This window comes from Erpetoichthys calabaricus, chromosome 16 (genome assembly GCF_900747795.2).
Source record: "Erpetoichthys calabaricus chromosome 16, fErpCal1.3, whole genome shotgun sequence".
Classification (NCBI taxonomy): Eukaryota; Metazoa; Chordata; class Cladistia; order Polypteriformes; family Polypteridae; genus Erpetoichthys; species Erpetoichthys calabaricus.
In genome coordinates this window covers 49171283-49190427 of record NC_041409.2, presented here as the reverse complement: position 1 = coordinate 49190427, position 19145 = coordinate 49171283, and the positions used below count along the sequence as shown (strand labels likewise).

Here is a 19145-nt window from a genome sequence, read left to right as displayed (position 1 = left end):
CAGATGCAAGTGATAAATAGATGACCTATGCCCTTGCAAGGCAAAAAGACAGCCAGCCGCACAGTCAGTTAAAGAGTTAAGACTTTAAACATTTTACAAAATCTGAATAAAGCTTTATAAGCATAAAGTTTTATATACACTTCAAGCCTATAGATGTTGTTTTTCCTACAGATTCATAAAAATCTGAGGCTAACGGATGAAAACAAATTATTTTTTTCTATAGAAGCTGCAAGAAATAGCTTAATAGCAGTTTTGGGCAGAGAAATTAGAAATAATCCAACCTAAGGGTGGTGAATGTTTATCAATCATAGATTAATGAACAGCAGTTATTGGAATTATTTTCCTTGCATGCTGATTAGTGCAAGTGTTATCATGTATAATAGAATGTTTAAATGAAAAATACAAAGGTTAAAAATGTTCCTATTTTTAAAACTAGATGAGAAATAAATCAGTTTTCATATAAAAACAGTATAGAAGACTTACATATTTTGATGATGTATAACAAATGATTATTATTATCACTTCAGTAATTACAAAATTTATTAGAACTGCATACATGTATTGAGTTGTCTCTGTGAGTGATTGATGAAGGTTTGTTATTATATCAATATATATTAAGGTTAAATGTTCAGTGATAATGCACTTAGCTAAATAGAATATTTAGTTACACATCAGAACCTATGAACTGTGCTGTTGTAATATTTTAAAGACCTTTAAAAGATTTATTTTGATAAGCTACAGTTTGTTTTACGGTATTAGACATTGTAAGATTTTTGTTTAGAAAAAAAAATGAAAACACTCAAAGTACAACTATGTAACATCCTGTAATGTATAGCTGATGTTTTCATTTTGATTACTGTATTATTCTATTGAAGACACATTTTTCATTAGCCTAGTAAATGTAATAATTTGTCATATTTAAATTATCTCTAACTGTTATTTATGATATGAAACTGAGAACTACGGGTCTAGAACTCTCATTAATAGTGCTGCATTATATTATACATATGATTGATAAAGAATTGTTTTATGTTATGTATTTGCTATACCTTGTCACCCTTCTTTTAGATTAGCCTAGCAAGTATTTTAGTTTTGGCCACTCAATTTAATGGTACCAAAGTCTCTCCAAGCCAATGGTAAAAGTTCTATCAATAACAAGAAGGTGGTGTTACACAAAATGAAGATTTAAAAAGACTATACTTTTACTAATGATTTTTGAACTGTAGCACATGCCTGATAATAGCTGGTGAAGAAATGATTTGCTGTTCCAGAGTGGCAGACGTGCAGAAGCAACGGAAGATCACAAGTCCAGCTGGGAAAATCTGAAGCCATGCTGTGTGCAGACATTTTTGCTGCAAAACAGTTATATGGACTCTAACAGAAACAGGCTGTTAAATATGCCATTGAAGTGAGATGACAGCTGTTGAAGGCTCCTGTGAATGAGAAGGCTCCCATGAATGAATGCTGAATTCAAGGCAAGCCTAGGGGGAAGAGTTCCTTTGCTAAAAATGGACAAGTCACCATGTGTGCATCTCATGAGATCACTAATGGCAACAGGACCGTTTAATTTTTTTTTTATTTCCAGCAATGGTAAAAGACTTTAGTTTCCTGAAGCAGTCATACTTTGTACAGAAGAACCTGCAAAGCCACCAAGCAAAAGACTTTATCTACAAACCACTGGGCTGGACAAGGCATGAATATAGACAGTTTAGGAATAGACTTGAAAATGTTATAAGAGGGGCTCAAAGGTATGAGGATATGCATAATTAATCACCAATAATGTTTAAATTGTAAATTGAATGGGAATATAACATCTAATAGTGAAGTTGGGAAGGATATAATGTACAATTATGCCATAATACTAGTTAAGAACAAGTAATAATCATAGCAATAGAGTTATAATAGCATACGAGTTATGTTACAACTATTATAACTTATAACAAGGGATCAGACACCAAAGGGTGGGGTACATATAGCAACATACTGAATGTAGAAATGTTATGAGTACCAAAGAATAGTAAAATCCATTAAGATGCTATATAGAATTATAATATCTGATGCTATGATATAACTGATGAAATATAATGATCACTATGTAACACCATGTTAAATGTAACTGTCCAACTGTACTGTTAATTATTATTATTATTATAATTTTCACCATTACAAATATTTACCTACACTTGTGTATTAGACGGGTGAAGCAGGAGTTAGATCGGCAGTACACTCCACGTCTTTACAAACATTCTTCAGGAGCTGTTTACATTGTAGAGGGGGATCGAGTACCTTTTACTTTGTGGATAAGATCCTCAGGACTTGTTTCGTCACAGATCCAGTGACAAAGGGTGGTCTGTTGTATGAATCTTGTTATAATATTGAGATTGTCACTTTATCTGTTTAAACTGTATAAATTCATTTCTTTTCTGTAAGCATGCAGAGCTGAGCCAGATTTAGCACAGAGTGCCAGCATTCAGAATTGCTGGGCCAAGCATTAGGATAAGACAGACAGGGACAGCTGGAGGACTGTGTCAGCCTAAAGAAGAACTGAGTGTTATTTAAAACCTACTGTCTGATGTCAGCTAAACTTTTGTACCCTTGTGTTAAAATGGGCGCTGTCCCATTTGGCAGCTTGCACGTGGAGAAATACTATAAAGCATCTTGGAGGATTGCCAGCTATTGGGAGACCCGACGCCCGGACTACAGGAGACTACGTCGAATTGGTCTGAGAAATCCTTCCTGCGCTGTGACGATGACTGCAAACTCCATACGCAAGGTCCCCACCCTTGGACCGAGTACTGCGGTGTGTTTCCCCCATTAATTATGCAGCGTAAGCCGATATTAAAGAAGCTAATTTCATCCTCGCTTTCATGTAATTTTATAAACCGTCAATTTGCATGGGGTGGGAGGGATAATACCACTTATTTAAATTCAGGTTATTAAAATGCCGCAATTAAAAAGAACAGAGAGCTAATACCTCTCTTCAGGAAACAATGTCCAACCCTCCTTCACAAGTTTGGTTCCAGAGATGTGCTGTGCATTGAGGTGAGCCCCATTCTATTTATATAGTACCTCTCTGCCTCCCGCACTACCTTAGGTTCTTTCCCTACCAGGATGGTAACCTTCCATATCCCTAGAGTCAGTTTCCAAAGACAGGGATCAGTCGACCAAGGCACTTGCCTTTGGCTGCCTGCAGATGGTGGGCCAGCCTGAGAACAGACTAATGTTTCTCCTTCAGGCTGTGCCTGGACGGGTCCCATGGGTAAAAGCAATGACTACAAGGGGTAATTGCACCAGGCAACACAGCTCCTAAGATCATTGGCATACACAAAGCCATTCACCAAAATAAGGAGGCATTTCAATGGAATATTTGCTAGGCTCCAGTCTTAGAAATGTCCTCAGTATACAGAGATTTTTTAAAATATGCATCAAGGGTTTATTCTCTAACTTCCTTAAACATTTGAAGATAAATGTTATCAATTTGTTAAATTTCAGCCTACTTAATCTAAGTAGCACAACCACAATTTTCAAATCACAAAGTACTTCCTTAATGGTCCTTGTTACTTTGGTGAGGCTATCTACTTTTTCCACATATATAAAACTTCAATAAAATGCAAATTAAAAACACGTGCTATTTCAGTGTCTGTGTATTCTATCTCACTTGTTCCATTCCTAATACTCTTCACCTTCTTCTTGACTATTCTTTATAATATTTCTCTTCAGATTCCTTTAAGCTTTCCTAATATCCTTTTTTAAACAATTTCTTCATGCTGTTGTAGTCCCCATGATTCACACTGGATTATTATGTTATTAGAGGACATAACCTTCTTGAGACAAATGATGATGTAGTAGTAGTACCCCATTTATAGTATTTTTTTATCATATCATACAATGTTTCTGTTCTTTCTTGTGATACGGACCAGAACTCCACAATTAAGCACCCAAGCAAATTGTATTTTAGTATATTTTAAAATGTACATTTTTGTTCCCTCAGCTCTCCTACTAATCCAACAAGTTAAGCAAGTAGAATCTGTGAGCGGTAATTATGCATGGAACATCCTTTCCACTGATAATAAATAGAACAAGATCATAGACACATGAAGTGGTTAGTGCACTTATTTTGAAAATGGTCTGCTTTGGTTTGATCTTTGTCTTTCCCTCTATATTTTGGTCATATGGTCTCTGGAGTCAGTTATCGCAATTTTTGGTTTAAAGCGCTCATCTCTCACTGTTACATCAGCATTTCAATTCAAAATTATCTTTTACTGTATCCTACTTACGATCTGGTAACCCCATAAAATTAGTCCTACCCTCACATCTAAGTGAAGTCCCACACTGAAAAAAAAAATCAAAAATCGCTGTTAAGACTACAAAATGACAACAAAAGTTCAGAAGCAATGTCTCAGAGACCGGACAGTTAACTTTGTGAGCTGAAATGTTACAGGCCTGAATAACAAATTAAAGAGAAAGAAAGTATTCTCTCACCTAACAGGTCTAAACGCTAAAACAGTATTTTTACAGGAGACTCACTTATTAAGCAAGGATCAGTTTCAGCTACACAAAGACCGGACTGACCACATTTTCCATTCCAGCTTTACAAAGAAAACTAGAGGTGTGGGAATTCTTATACATAGAACAGTCTCATTTCTAGTATCAGATGTAGTACATGATCCTGAAGGAAGATATGTGATTGTCATAGGTATGCATCCATTCCCAATGTGAACACTCATAAAATTATAATGGATGGGGACTTTAATTGTGTTTTAAATCCAGACCTAGATAGGTCTCCTGCAACAGGGGGTGAGGACATCTAACACTGCAAAGACAATTACACAGTTTGTAACTGATCACAGCTTAGATAGATAGATAGATAGAGAGATACTTTATTAATCCCAAGGGGAAATTCACATACTCCAGCAGCAGCACACTGCTTATCAGACCCCTGGAGATTTCTAAATCCAAACTCAAGAGCATATTCCTTCTACTCACCAGTGCATCATTGCTACTCAAGAATTGATTATTTCTTTGTAGATAACAATTTCTTCCCTACAATTAAATCTTGTAAGTAGGACGCTATTGTTATTTCCAATCATGCCCCTTTGATTTTGGAGCTAAAATCACTATGCCTCACATACTCCTCTCGCAGATGGCATCTTAACCCACTCTTATTAGCAGACAAGAACTGTACAGAATTTATATCCAAGCAAATCAATAATTTTTTTTAGAGACAAATACATCCTCAGAGATTTCTTCAGGAATACTCTGGGAAAGCCTCTAGGCCTTCTTAAGAGGGAAGATTATCTCATAACTTTCCCACAAAAAAAAAAAAAAAAATAAAAAAAAAAAATCACTGTTAATTTTACATTGTAAAACTTAAATAGCAAAGGTAACTGTAACTGTAAAATGGTAAAGCACTGTTTCGGTAACACGAAAGTTGTGATATTTACATAAAGAATGGCCCCTTTTACCATATTGTAGGGAGGGGAAAAAAAACTAAAAGTTAGCAGACAATTTTCCCTGCATGCTGATGGTTTCTTGAGGCTATGGAAGATGATTTATGGTGCGTTGTATTAGATAAGCTGGCACACCTGTAGGATACCAGACACCACAAAGGCAAACTTTATTTCTCCACCAGACAACATAGCATACCTTCCTTAAACACTGAATTGTTTTCAATATATATAATGTAATGATACAACACGTTTGCTATTGGTTGTTGTCACTTTACTGATGCGGGCTGTGTACTGGTATTTGATCCTATCAATATTTTCTAATGGTTTAATGATTGGTGCATTTATTACAGTGCATGGATTTGGTTATGGTTAAATGCTCACTTCTATTGTAATGTGTAAAGAAGAAAATAAACAGTTATTATTTACAATAAAGTTATACCATAGACCTAAAAATATTGTCACTTTTTTTTTTCACGGTCAAATTCTGGCAACCACAGCTGCCAGTTTTTTTACCGTAAATTTGACATTTTTTACAGTGTATTATCAAACTAGAATCACAGTTAAAGACCCTGTTTTTCTCTTAATACATTTTATTAGCCAATTTCATGTGTGCATTATTAAGCAGTTTGTATGTGCTACCACCCTCCAAGTCACCTTAGATGAAGGCTTTCGCTAACCAAAATAACAACAAATGATGGCTGAAATGGGTAGCGTGGCTTCATCACAGATTCAGCACCCTTGGGTTCAATGCCTATGCCAAGACAATGTCTGTGTGAAGTCTGCATCTCCTCGTGTTCATGTGTGGTTTCCTAGCTCACTACATTCCCAAAGATGAATTTGGTTATTCCAAATTCTCTTTGTGTGGATATTTTCACGTATGAGCTCTTGCATGGGACTGGCGCCGTGGCCAGGGGTCTTTCCTGCCTTGCACACAGCTAGAATCTGGTCCCCTGTGAACTTAAACTAGATTAAACTTTGAGAAATTATATTAGAACATTAAAAACATTTTGGAAAGAACAGGCCATTCAGACTAACAAAGCTCCCTAATCCTATTTACGTAAAACAGTATCGAGTTTAGAAGGTCCGTAAAGTCCAACTTTAGGTACTTTCAAAACTCATCTTGATGTTATTTTGGAAGAATTAATTGGATAAAAGCTTTGTTGGGTTGAATGGCCTGTTCTCATCTCGATTGTTCTTATGTGTTTGATAGGTGGAACCTCTGGTGTTACATTATTCAGGATCAAGTTCTATTTCTCTCTTCTACTGCTTAAGCACTTTCAGGTATATTTGTTATTTGTAGTGCATTGAATATACTGTGACTGTGGCACATTACAGAAACTGCACTGGTTCAAGTCGTAAATGATGTGCAGGTCAATGCGGACACTGGCAACATATCTCTGTTTTTCTGTTAGAGCCGAGTGCAGCATTTGACATCATAGACCACATATTATTCTCATGAATCACCATAGTCAATGGGTGAATCTCTCTGGCACTGTGTTGAATTGGTTTCAGGCTTATTTAAACAGGCAGAAAATGTGTTAGTTGTTGCAACTGCAGTTTCATTATAAATGGTGTACCACAAGGATCTGTTCTGGGAATGATGATTTTTTCCCAAATTTGCATGCTGCTATTAGGCCAGAATATATGGAAACAAAAGGTAAACTACCACAGTTACGCAGATGACAGATATAGATATACTTTTCTATAACTCTTGAACACCCGGAGACTCTGGCCTCTCTATATATATATTCGCTCGCCAACCCCTGGGTTTGGTTAACTGGACATACAATTTAAAGAGATTGTTATTTTCATGGGAATTGTTACAAATTCGTAATTCTCACTTTTACTTTCAAACTTCAGTAAAAACAATATTTGGAATTAACTTTTCTTCTTTTCTTATCACATTGAATTTTGATTCTGTGTTTGGACTTACATCGTGACAAGTAACGCAACATACATGCCTGTGAGTGAAAATCGTTTCTTTCTTTCTAATAAATAAACTGACTTTTTCGATTGTTTGTCCCCGTGATTTGTTAATTGTCATAGCAAAAGCTATTTTCACGGGAAACTGTAAACGTTTTAATACAAATGGCATATCAAGATCTCCTTGTGTGTCCAATGTTTTTAGCAGAATATGTACTACATTACCTTTCTTGTCGCCTGTTAAAATCTTTCATAATCTCTAACCTGCACTGCCAACGTTTTTGAACATCTTAATGAAGTTCTTTGTCTTTTACTCTTTGTCTTTTATTTCTGACCCCGATTGGACCTGTTAAGTTTTCAGTTCCAATTAGTCCGGGCTGATTATTACTTTAATTATTTTCAGAATTTGCACATAGATTATTGTTCTTTTTGGCATTCTTTTCTCTCCAATGCTTTTGGGTCTCTTTTTGACGCACTGCTCTTTCTTCTTTGCTTAGTCGTTGACGTGTCATCTAGAACATATAAAATTATTGTCCTGATAAAATTTATAAGAGCTGAGAGCACAGGAAGTGTGTCTGACAAAAGCATTCACACGACTGACAAGTTAGATGACCGTGGTCTTGTTTGAAAATGGTTGTAAGTAGGGCGTGACTTGAAAGAATCTCAGGTTAAAAGTCTCCTACGCGGGACTTCATTCCAGAAAGTCTCTTCAAAAAAGTCATGTCTTGACCAAAGATTTTTTTTTTATTATAATAGAGAGATATACTAGGGGGCTTCACTCGCCATCCCCTGCCCTGTGCTACACGCCAGCCACTTTGCGTCTCTGCCACTCACGTTCGTGGATTTCACTTTCACCAAACAACAAATCTTTTAATTCTCGCGGATACGCTTCTTCATTGGGAAGAAATGCTACTTTTACCTGATGGCAACACGAATTAGACGATCAAGTCTCCGACTTGCAGATTAAATCCGAACAATATATTCAATCTGTTTTCGCTGTTCCGTTATTTCACCGAGTAATAATTTCCGTTTCTTTGTGCTAATGTGATATTTACTATCATTTTTCTGAGACTTTTGAATTTTCGTACCTCCATTATCTCTAACCTGCTCTGCATGTGTATCGCACTAATGTTTTTGAATTCTTTACAATGTTCTACTTTGTCATCTACTCTTTGTCTTTTATTTCTGGCCCTGGCCGTGGTTAAATCTCTTGGCACAAAGTCTCGTCTCTTGGGACTTGAAAGTATCTCTGAAAAATTCTTATCTCATCCCAAGATTTGTTTTATATAATAGAGAGATGTACAGTGCATCCGGAAAGTATTCACAGCACATCACTTTTTCCACATTTTGTTATGTTACAGCCTTATTCCAAAATGGATTAAATTCATTTTTTTCCTCAGAATTCTACACAGAACACCCCATAATGACAATGTGAAAAATGTTTACTTGAGATTTTTGCAAATTCATTAAAAATAAAAAAATTGAGAAATCACATGTACATAAGTATTCACAGCCTTTGCCATGAAGCTCAAAATTGAGCTCAGGTGCATCCTGTTTCCCATGATCATCCTTGAGATGTTTCTGCAGCTTAATTGGAGGCCACCTTTGGTAAATTCAGTTGATTGGACATGATTTGGAAAGGCACACAACAGTCTATATAAGGTCCCACAGTTGACAGTTCATGTCAGAGCACAAACCAAGCATGAAGTCAAAGGAATTGTCTGTAGACCTCCGAGACAGGATTATCTCGAGGCACAAATCTGCAGAAGGTTACAGAAAAATTTCTGCTGCTTTGAAGGTCCCAATGAGCACAGTGGCCTCCATCATCCGTAAGTGGAAGAAGTTTGAAACCACCAGGAATCTTCCTAGAGCTGGCCGGCCATCTAAACTGAGCGATCGGGGGAGAAGGGCCTTAGTCAGGGAGGTGACCAAGAACCCGATGGTCACTCTGTCAGAGCTCCAGAGGTCCTCTGTGGAGAGAGGAGAACCTTCCAGAAGGACGACCATCTCTGCAGCAGTCCACCAATCAGGCCTGTATGGTAGAGTGGCCAGACAGAAGCCACTCCTTAGTAAAAGGCACATGGCAGCCCGCCTGGAGTTTGCCAAAAGGCACCTGAAGGACTCTCAGACCATGAGAGAGAAAATTCTCTGGACTGATGAGACAAAGATTAAACTCTTTGGTGTGAATGCCAGGCGTCACATTTGGGGGAAACCTGGCACCATCCCTACAGTGAAGCGTGGTGGTGGCAGCATCATGCTGTGGGGATGTTTTTCAGTGGCAGGGACTGGGAGACTAGTCAGGATAAAGGGAAAGGTGACTGCAGCAATGTACAGAGCCATCCTGGATGAAAACCTGCTCCATAGCGCTCTTGACTTCAGACTGGGGCGACGGTTCATCTTTCAGCAGGACAATGACCCTAAGCACACAGCCAAGATATCAAAGGAGTGGCTTCAGGACAACACTGTGAATGTCCCCGAGTGGCCCAGCCAGAGCCCAGACTTGAATCCGATTGAACATCTCTGGAGAGATCTTAAAATGGCTGTGCACCGACGCTTCCCATCCAACCTGATGGAGCTTGAGAGGTGCTGTAAAGAGGAATGGGTGAAACTGGCCAAGGATAGGTATGCCAAGTTTGTGGCATCATATTCAAAAAGACTTGAGGCTGTAATTGCTTCCAAAGGTGCATCGACAAAGTATTGAGCAAAGGCTGTGAATACTTATGAACATGTGATTTCTCAGTTTTTTTATTTTTAATAAATTTGCAAAAACCTCAAGTAAACTTTTTTCATGTTGTCATTATGGGGTGTTGTGTGTAGAATTCTGAGGAAAAAAATCAATTTAATCCATTTTGGAATAAGGCTGTAATATAACAAAACATGGAAAAAGTGATGCGCTGCGAATACTTTCTGGATGCACTGTATATATAAACTTCTTCAAACCCACTTTTCAAATTTGTTTTCTCATAACTACATTTTAGTTCTACTTCTAATAGACTACACATGAACAGATTTATCAAATTCTTCATTGATTTGAAATTATTATTCATCCCTATTGTTATTTCTTTTCAATGTACTACTACCACCTGATCCTGGCACCATACTGCTGCCTATTATGCCCAAATGAAAGCAAATTCTTCAACTATCAACGAGACCCACTGCTTTGATGGCCTTCTCATTTAACTCATCTTAGAGACCTAAAAAATTATTTTATACAAGGAATTTCTACTAATTCTTCATTTTATGCAAGTCTGTATTGATTTATTTTTGTTATTAATTCATTATTCTTCTTAGTTTTCCTGCAACTACTTCTTTGACAGTTTGTAAAGCACTTTGAGCTACATTGGGTGCATGAAAATGTGCTAATGAGAAAAAAATGTTGTGAGCTTTATTTGTATTATAATCATTCAACACCAACATGAAAGTGCCAGTGCTCTCCTACTAAATTTGTTCTGGCACTGACCCTCCAATTACAATGCATACACTTTCCGACGTGACATAGTTTTCTTTAAGTACATTCATGTTACTTACAGTTCCTGGTGCCATCTTCTAAAGGCCAGGGTCTTTCAACCTGGAGCTGCAGAAGTACAAACCTCAATAGAAATACTCAGTTATCAAGCACTGTAGAACTTGAGTAATCACTCACGGGTACAATTAGGGAAATGGACTACAGAGTCAATCCTAAGTGTCAAGTTACCTGAGTTGCTGCCTCAATTTCCTCCTGTTTCTTGCCAATTTCATTTTCTTCATCCCCATTCATGTAGAACAACTTTTGGCACCTCTTCAACAGAAGAAATCTGAAGTTGACATATCCTCCAGACCCGTCTGCTGTGGGGGCATCCAGCTGTACAAATGAAAAAACATTACAGCAATTGACAACATTCTTATCTCAAACTGAAAAAAAATATTTCCTTAATAAAATACTGCAAAAATTGATGTCAGAACATACAGTACATTTTTATGCTTTACTATAGGGAAATTTACAGAAAATCTGAATCATCCAGAGTACTTTAATAGCTTAAACTTCATTAATACCTTTAATATACTGTATACTTAATGAAAGCTTTGTTATATTACAAAGCATAGTGCAAAAATCTAGCATTTTATATCATTTTTGCTTTAGAAGTTAATAGATTTGTCTTCTGTGTTAGTATGCAAGTAAAAAAAATGAACAAAATTTCAGATTTCCACCTTATCTTCTCAACTGCTTTTCCTGGTCTGGTTCATGGTAACAATGGCCTAACCAGGTCAGCCTAGACTTCCCTGTCCCTGGATTCCAAACCTTCCCATGCCAACAGAGAGATCTAGTCTCCTCCAGCACATCCTGGGTCTGCCTCAGGGTTTAATCGCCCAGCATAGGTCTAGCGGGAACCTTACGACATATCCCAACCACCTTAACCTGGCATCTCTCAATCCAGAGGAGCAGCGACTCTAGTCTGAGGCTTTCCCAAATTGCTGATCCATATCCCAGTGTTTCAGCCCAATCACCCTGCAAAGAAACCTCATCTCTACCACTTAGTAACGACCAAAAAAATAACATCATTAGTACAACAGCCAAGGACAGATACAGGGCACGACTCCAATTTGCATGTTAACATCACGTTCCCTTTTTCCATCACTCCTGAACAAGCTCCTGAGATACTTGAACTCCTCTACTAATGGCAGCTGTTCCCCTTTACCTGGCTAAAGAGAGCAATATTCTGTTTTCCAACATTAATTTTCCAAAACATCATATATTAGAGATTTTTGTATTCAATAAAAGAAAAGTACCCTATTAATTCATAGACCAATTTCCTGATAAAAAAACTTGATGAACTTTATTTAATCATTCAGTGGGCTAGAGATCTATAAAGATCCAGACAGGTGCTAAAGATGAATAGCATAATGAGCCGATTCAACCAAACTAATCAACTGAAACAAAAACTGGTGTAGAAAGACCTCAAATTGGGTGAACGGCGACCAAAGTATACATAAGGTAAGGGTGCGTCAATTTAACCTTTAGACTTTTAACCTTCAAAAATATCAATTCTAGTACCATGGCAAAAGTTAGCATTGCAGCAAGGCACAATATGGTCATCCTGAATCAGGAAGGTCCCTTCCAAGCAGAGAGGAGTTTGTCAAGATGTGCTGTCCAAGCTCTTCTGAAGAGGCACAAGAAAATTAGGGTTAAGGCTGAGGACCAGAAACACAGTGGTAACTCACAGACACCACCTGCAGCAGAAGAGAGATCGCAAGCCGACATCCCTTTAAAATCGGAAGACATCCAACACAGCTATTGTTTTGTACCAGTGTGAATTTGGTGTTAAGGTTAGGATATAGCGGGTTGGATAATGGATGGATGGAAGGTTTATTGTTGTTTTTGCATCATTTATTCATATTTTTATATTACTAGAGGGTTCTACCCCATGCTCGCTTCACTTGCCAACCTCCAGGCCTGTGCTATGTGCTAGCCGCTTTGCGGTTCTGCTGCTCACCTATGAGGATGCAGATGTACAATTTAAACAGACTGTTATTTTCAAGGGAATTGCTACATATGGATAGTAGAACTAACTATTACACATTACAGCGAGTAATTAACCATATTAAAAAATAGTAAAACATAATAATTTGAAAGTAAATTAGGTTTCATGTTGTGTTAGAGGCATTCGTTGCGTTATACGATTTCGTTCTGTTTGGATTTGAAATCAACATGCAAATACTTTTAAAACTTACACTTTTACTGTAAAACTTCAGTAAAAACAATTTTTTGAATTAAAAATTTCGTCAATATCGCAATGAGTTTTGATTCTGCGTTTGGACTTTCATCGTGACAACGCAATGTTAACAGCCCATGACTGAATTTCAATTCTCTCTCTAATAAATTAAATGACTTTTTTGAATGTTTGGCTTTGAGATTTGTTAATTGTCTTTGCAAAAGCTATTCTAACGGGAAACTGTTAACGTTTTAAAATGAATGGCATATCAAGATCTCCTTTGGTGTCTAATGTTATACACGGGACATGTACTACATTACCTTTCTTGGATACATCCTTCTTTCAACAGTAATTCGTGAGGTGGAAGACCGGACAGTGTTAATGGCTGTAGATATTTTTCGGTAAAGAAAGGATCAAAACAAGACAGTCATCAGATATAACAAAGGCAAAAACAAGAGTGAAAAATCAAAAGGTCAGGCACAAGAGGTAAAGATTCAAGTACTGGGAAATTAAAAATAAAGGTTTTGAAAGTCACAACAGAAGACTGGTTGGCTCCTTGAAGTCGTGACCAACAAAGGCAAAAACAAGAGTGAAAAATCAAAAGGTCAGGCACAAGAGGTAAAGATTCAAGTACTGGGAAATTAAAAATAAAGGTTTTGAAAGTCACAACAGAAGACTGGTTGGCAGTTTTTTTTAAAAAAAAAAAAAACAAACCAAAAAAACCAAAAAAAACCTATTGACTCCTTGAAGTCGTGACCCTGGATAAAGCATAAAAAAATCACTGGGGTTGTTTTGGATGACCTGGAAAGACAGAAGCAATTGAGAGGACAGCTGACTGGGACAAGTTCTCCAAGACTTTTAAAACAACTTACTAGCTGGTTTACAAAATGTTTTTTTTTTTTTCTTTACTGCTCTTCACTATATACTGCTCACAAAAATTAAAGGAACACTTTTGAATCCGAGTATAGCATCAAGTCAATGAAACTTCCGGGGCCCTCCTCACTCACACACCAGCCTTAGGGTGTATCTTACATCTGCTTAGCTAGCAAACGAGAGAACTACTTAATGGATTTAGATCAGGCTTTTTTCTAGAATTTGGTGGAACATTCCGGTTGATTTTGCAACTTCTCTCATCGTGCTAAGAATCATAGTTCGCTTGCAGGAGCGATATAGTTGCGCTAATCTGAGCTGAAGACTGTGGGCCAAGAGGAGGAAGAAGCAGGACGTCAGGAGTGGTGAGCTGGGCAGGGCCCTCCTCACTGTCCTGTTTCACTTCTGTGTGGGTGGAGCAGCAGGGGGACAGCTAGTATCCATATTACTAACCGAGAATGGTAAACCGGATGGCATGGACGCAGGTACATGGCGATGGGACCATGAGACGTACTGCGCAGGCGCGTACAGCGCACGTCTCATAAACCGCAAGCGAAGTCGTATCCACCACGCATGAAGGAGTCACGGCCCAAAAACAAAAGAGCTCAACTGACGTGAATGAGAAATGAAGCAACAATGCGCCAATAGCTAACGACTAACGACACGGCCACACGAAAACGAGGATTCTGCGCTGCAGCCCAGATTCAATTGGAAGAGGCTACGGAGGCCCCACAGGTCCACAAAGAATGCGCGGGAAAATTCGAAAGGCAAAGGCGCCTACACAGCATAGTGAAACGATACAAACACGAGCCCACCTGGATAAGATCAGTGACCGCAGGTGCCTACACCGTGCGTCTGAAACTGCGGAAGCAAAGCAGGCACTGGTTCAAAACGAACGAGCTCGACTGACGGATATACAAACACGAGCCTGTCTGGATAACATCAATGAATGCAGGCGCATACAACGCGCGTCTGAAATGCCGCGGGAAAAGCGGGCACGGCTCCAAAACGAACGAGCCCGACTAATGTATTTCAGGATACCCAACGCCAGGGGTAGGCGAGCGAAGCGAGCAGGGGGCGGAGCCTCCTTGTTGAATATATAAACCCAGATCCACTAATCGAATATACAGAGAGATCAAGTCCATTTCAGTATTACACACAGTTGTGCTTGAAAGTTTGTGAACCCTTTAGAATTTTCTATATTTCTGCATATATATGACCTAAAACATCATCAGATTTTCACTCAAGTCCTAAAAGTGGATAAAGAGAAACCAGTTAAACAAATGAGACAAAAATATTATACTTTGCCATTTATTTATTAAGGAAAATGATCGAATATTACATATTTCTGAGTGGCAAAAGTACGTGAACCTCTAAGATTAGGAGTTAGTTTGAAGGTGAAATTAGAGGTGTTTTCAATCAATGGGATGACAATCAGGTGTGAGTGGGCACCCTGTTTTATTTAAAGAACAGGGATCTATCAAAGTCTGCTCTTCACAACACGTTTGTGGAAGTGTATCATGGCATGAAGAAAGGAGATTTCTGAGGACATGATACTCATCACGCTGGAAAAGGTTACAAAACCATCTCTAAAGAGTTTGGACTCCACTAATCCACAGTCCGACAGATTGTGTACAAAAGGAGAAAATTCAAGACCATTGTCACCCTCACCAGGAGTGGTCGACCAACAAAGATCACTCCAAGAGCAAGGCGTGTAATAGTCGGCGAGGTCAGAAAGGACCCCAGGGTAACTTCTAAGCAACTGAAAGCCTCTCTCACATTGGCTAATGTTCATGTTCATGAGTCCACCATCAGGAGAACACTGAACAACAATGGTGTGCATGGCAGGGTTGCAAGGAGAAAGCCACTGCTCTACAAAAAAAACATTGCTGCTCGTCTGCAGTTTGCTAAAAATCATGTGGACAAACCAGAAGGCTATTGGAAAAATGCTTTGTGGACGGATGAGACCAAAATAGAACTTTTTGGTTTAAATGAAAAGCGTTATGTTTGGAGAAAGGAAAACAGTGCATTCCAGCATAAGAACCTTATCCCATCTGTGAAACATGGTGGTGGTAGTATCATGGGTTGGGCCTGTTTTGCTGCATCTGGGCCAGGATGGCTTGCCTTCATTGATGGAACAATGAATTCTGAATTATATCAGAGAATTCTAAAGGAAAATGTCAGGACATCTATCCATGAACTGAATCTCAAAAGAAGGTGGGTCATGCAGCAAGACAACGACCTTAAGCACACAAGTCCTTCTACCAAAGAATGGTTAAAGAAGAATAAAGTTAATGTTTTGAAATGGCCAAGTCAAAGTCCTGACCTTAATCCAATCGAAATGTTGTGGAAGGACCTGAAGCGAGCAGTTAATGTGAAGAAACCCACCAACATCCCAGAGTTGAAGCTGTTCTGTATGGAGGAACGGGCTAAAATTCCTCCAAGCCAGTGTGCAGGACTGATCAACAGTTACCGGAAACGTTTAGTTGCAGTTATTGCTGCAAAGGGGGGTCACACCAGATACTGAAAGCAAAGGTTCACATACTTTTGCCACTCACAAATATGTAATATTCGATCATTTTCCTTAATAAATAAATGACCAAGTATAATATTTTTGTCTCATTTGTTTAACTGGTTTATCTTTATCTACTTTTAGCACTTGAGTGAAAATTTGATGATATTTTAGGTCATATTTATGCAGAAATACAGAAAATTCTAAAGGGTTCACAAAGCACAACTGTAAAGTCATTAGACTCTGTTCTAGTAAGTACAGCAGCATCCTTATTCATTATACTCAATACAAAACTATTTATACTAATATAAACATAACATTTTCAAACATTTTCATCTCCAAACAAATAAAAAAAAAATACAAAAGACAACTTGAGTAAGCATTTTACAGTTTTTTAAATGATCATTTGATTAACTGAAGGCAAAAAGTTCACCAACACCTATGTCAACCATGCGAAAAAAAAGTAATTGGCAGCGGCACTCTGCTCTATCACCCATCTCATCCACTAGTAGAAAGGTGAAATTTGTCTAACCACTTTAACCACTCTGTCGAGACTTGTTCAACTTATTATTAAATCTTTGTATCTATGCTACATATCTAGATTCTGTGTATACCATAATGCTGGACTCTATGAAGCACTGGCCATGTCAAGAGGGGTGGAGGGGATGTGTAGACAAAAAATTCTGCAGTTCTCATAAATGCTGCTAGGTATCGTGTGCCTGAAAGTCTAATCAGTCTGCTAAGTGGCATCGTTTGGTGTTGATCGAGTGTGAATTCCTGGCAATGCTTTACATTTGAGCAGGAAACTTGTGCAATATATTTTTCTTCAAGCCACCATAGAAGATTTTGAAGAAACAATGATCGGGTTTATTGACATTAACAAAGTCATTCTAAAGAGTTTGTTTCCCATCAAAGACTATTAATTATTGACATTATTACATTGAACTGAGCAGGCAACCGTGGGAAAGCATCAGGAAAAAGCATTAAATTGCACTACAACAAGGCACCTGCACACAACGCAGACCAACAGTGTATTGGGTGCTTCTCACTCCCTGTGTTTGTCAGGTCCCACTCTCTAGGACCTCATTTTATTCCTGAAATTAAAACCAAGACTGAAAGGAAGAAGGTGTGCTACCATGGAAGAAATCTGACAAAAAAACAAAAAACAAAAAGGCGGTTCTGGACACAGTAACAAAAGAGGAGTACAAGAAATGTTTTCATGAATGGGAGGAGTGCTGGAACAAGTGGAGTATTTTGAAAGTGACTTAAAGGGAATTATATAATAAAAGCTTTCATAAAAAATTTTAAAAAAAAAAGAAAAAAAAAAAGGAAATTTTTGCTTCTACGCTACTATATAACTCCTACACATGCTTCTTTATAGTTTTCACTTCCCCTTGGAGGACAAATAAAGAATCTACCCATCATTCATTTAAAAACTCACCTCAACAACCAGAAAATCATTAAAACCTGTAAAGCATCAGATTTGACTTTATAAATTTAAAACCGACATTCTATATTCAGAATTCAAATATTTAACATTTCATTTAACTAAAGTCAAAATATGCTCCATATACAGTATATCATAGACATATTTGACTTTATACAGTATGGAAAGATTGTAGTCCGTATTTTCAAAATTTTTAACATACGTAGTCTAATTAGGTCCATATATTTCAAATTTCAGTTTGTATTTGACTACATATTGATGCATATTGCCAGAACACTTTATAATAGGGGCTTTTGCTTGAACCATTCACACAACTGTGGTTTATTTAAAATATGGACATTACAAATAATGCAATTTCAGACAAAATAATAAAAAAACTTACACAGACAAATCCAATCACATTTTGCAATTGCTAGCTTTCTTAGCCACTGACTTTCAGCATTTACAGTTATACACACAAAGTACCTTCAGTAGATAGTGGCACATCCCTGCATAGACAGCACTGTATTGCCTCTCAGATATGGCCCTTTTGAATATGATGTTGACAACACCTTCAAGCCTCTCCTGGGTGTCCACAATTAGCTCTTCTACCTGTTCAAGGAGGTGTGGATACCTTTCAGGGATCATTATATCTAAAATATCTAACAGGTTTCTGAAGAGCTCCTGCAAAACATGTTAAAAACACAGCTGAATGTTATTAGACATTTTACAAAAGGCTTAACATGCTGTGCTCTATGCTCATGACCAAGGTGTAGATCTTGAATACAGAGTATAAGTTGTAGTAATTTGAAGAGTGGCATCTAGAAAAATGCATTCACTATCTGCATCTAAAAATGTGTACCTCATTGTAATACAGTTGGGTAAGGAAAACTGAGACGTAGGTTCCATCACTCTAGTGTAGAATTGGATATAGACTAGGCAAACATCAGCTAGGGAGAACGCTGTGCATACTTACACTTCTGTCTCCTCTCATCTTTAGGTTTATCTTCAAAAAATTGCAAAAGAAAGAAGCTTTTCCATTTATTACGGAAACCATAAAAATACAACTTACACACAGAAAAGTCTACTTTTCAAGCAATCAGCACTATTCTAGTACAGTTTATATAAAATCTAGTAGTTTGGATCCAGAACACAAAAGCCCTATTTGGGCAGGATTAGTTTTACATCAAGTGCTGGGGTACCGTATATACACGCGGATTATTTCTCCAATGGATAAGTTGGGACTTGATTTTACTGTATAATTTCTGGTATTT

At 37.7% G+C, this 19145-nt stretch overlaps 1 protein-coding gene across 1 annotated transcript in view; it reads right to left on the bottom strand.

Annotated features, from left to right (window-relative positions):
- LOC127526026 (uncharacterized) overlaps positions 1-19145 on the bottom strand; it is a 94748-nt gene that overhangs the window by 44013 nt on the left and 31590 nt on the right. The window contains exons 5-6 of the mRNA XM_051919919.1: positions 18358-18555; positions 11068-11214 (exon numbers count right to left, since the gene is read on the bottom strand). Coding sequence (XP_051775879.1) covers positions 11068-11214; positions 18358-18555 — 345 coding nt within the window. The remainder of the gene's footprint in view (positions 1-11067; positions 11215-18357; positions 18556-19145) is intronic.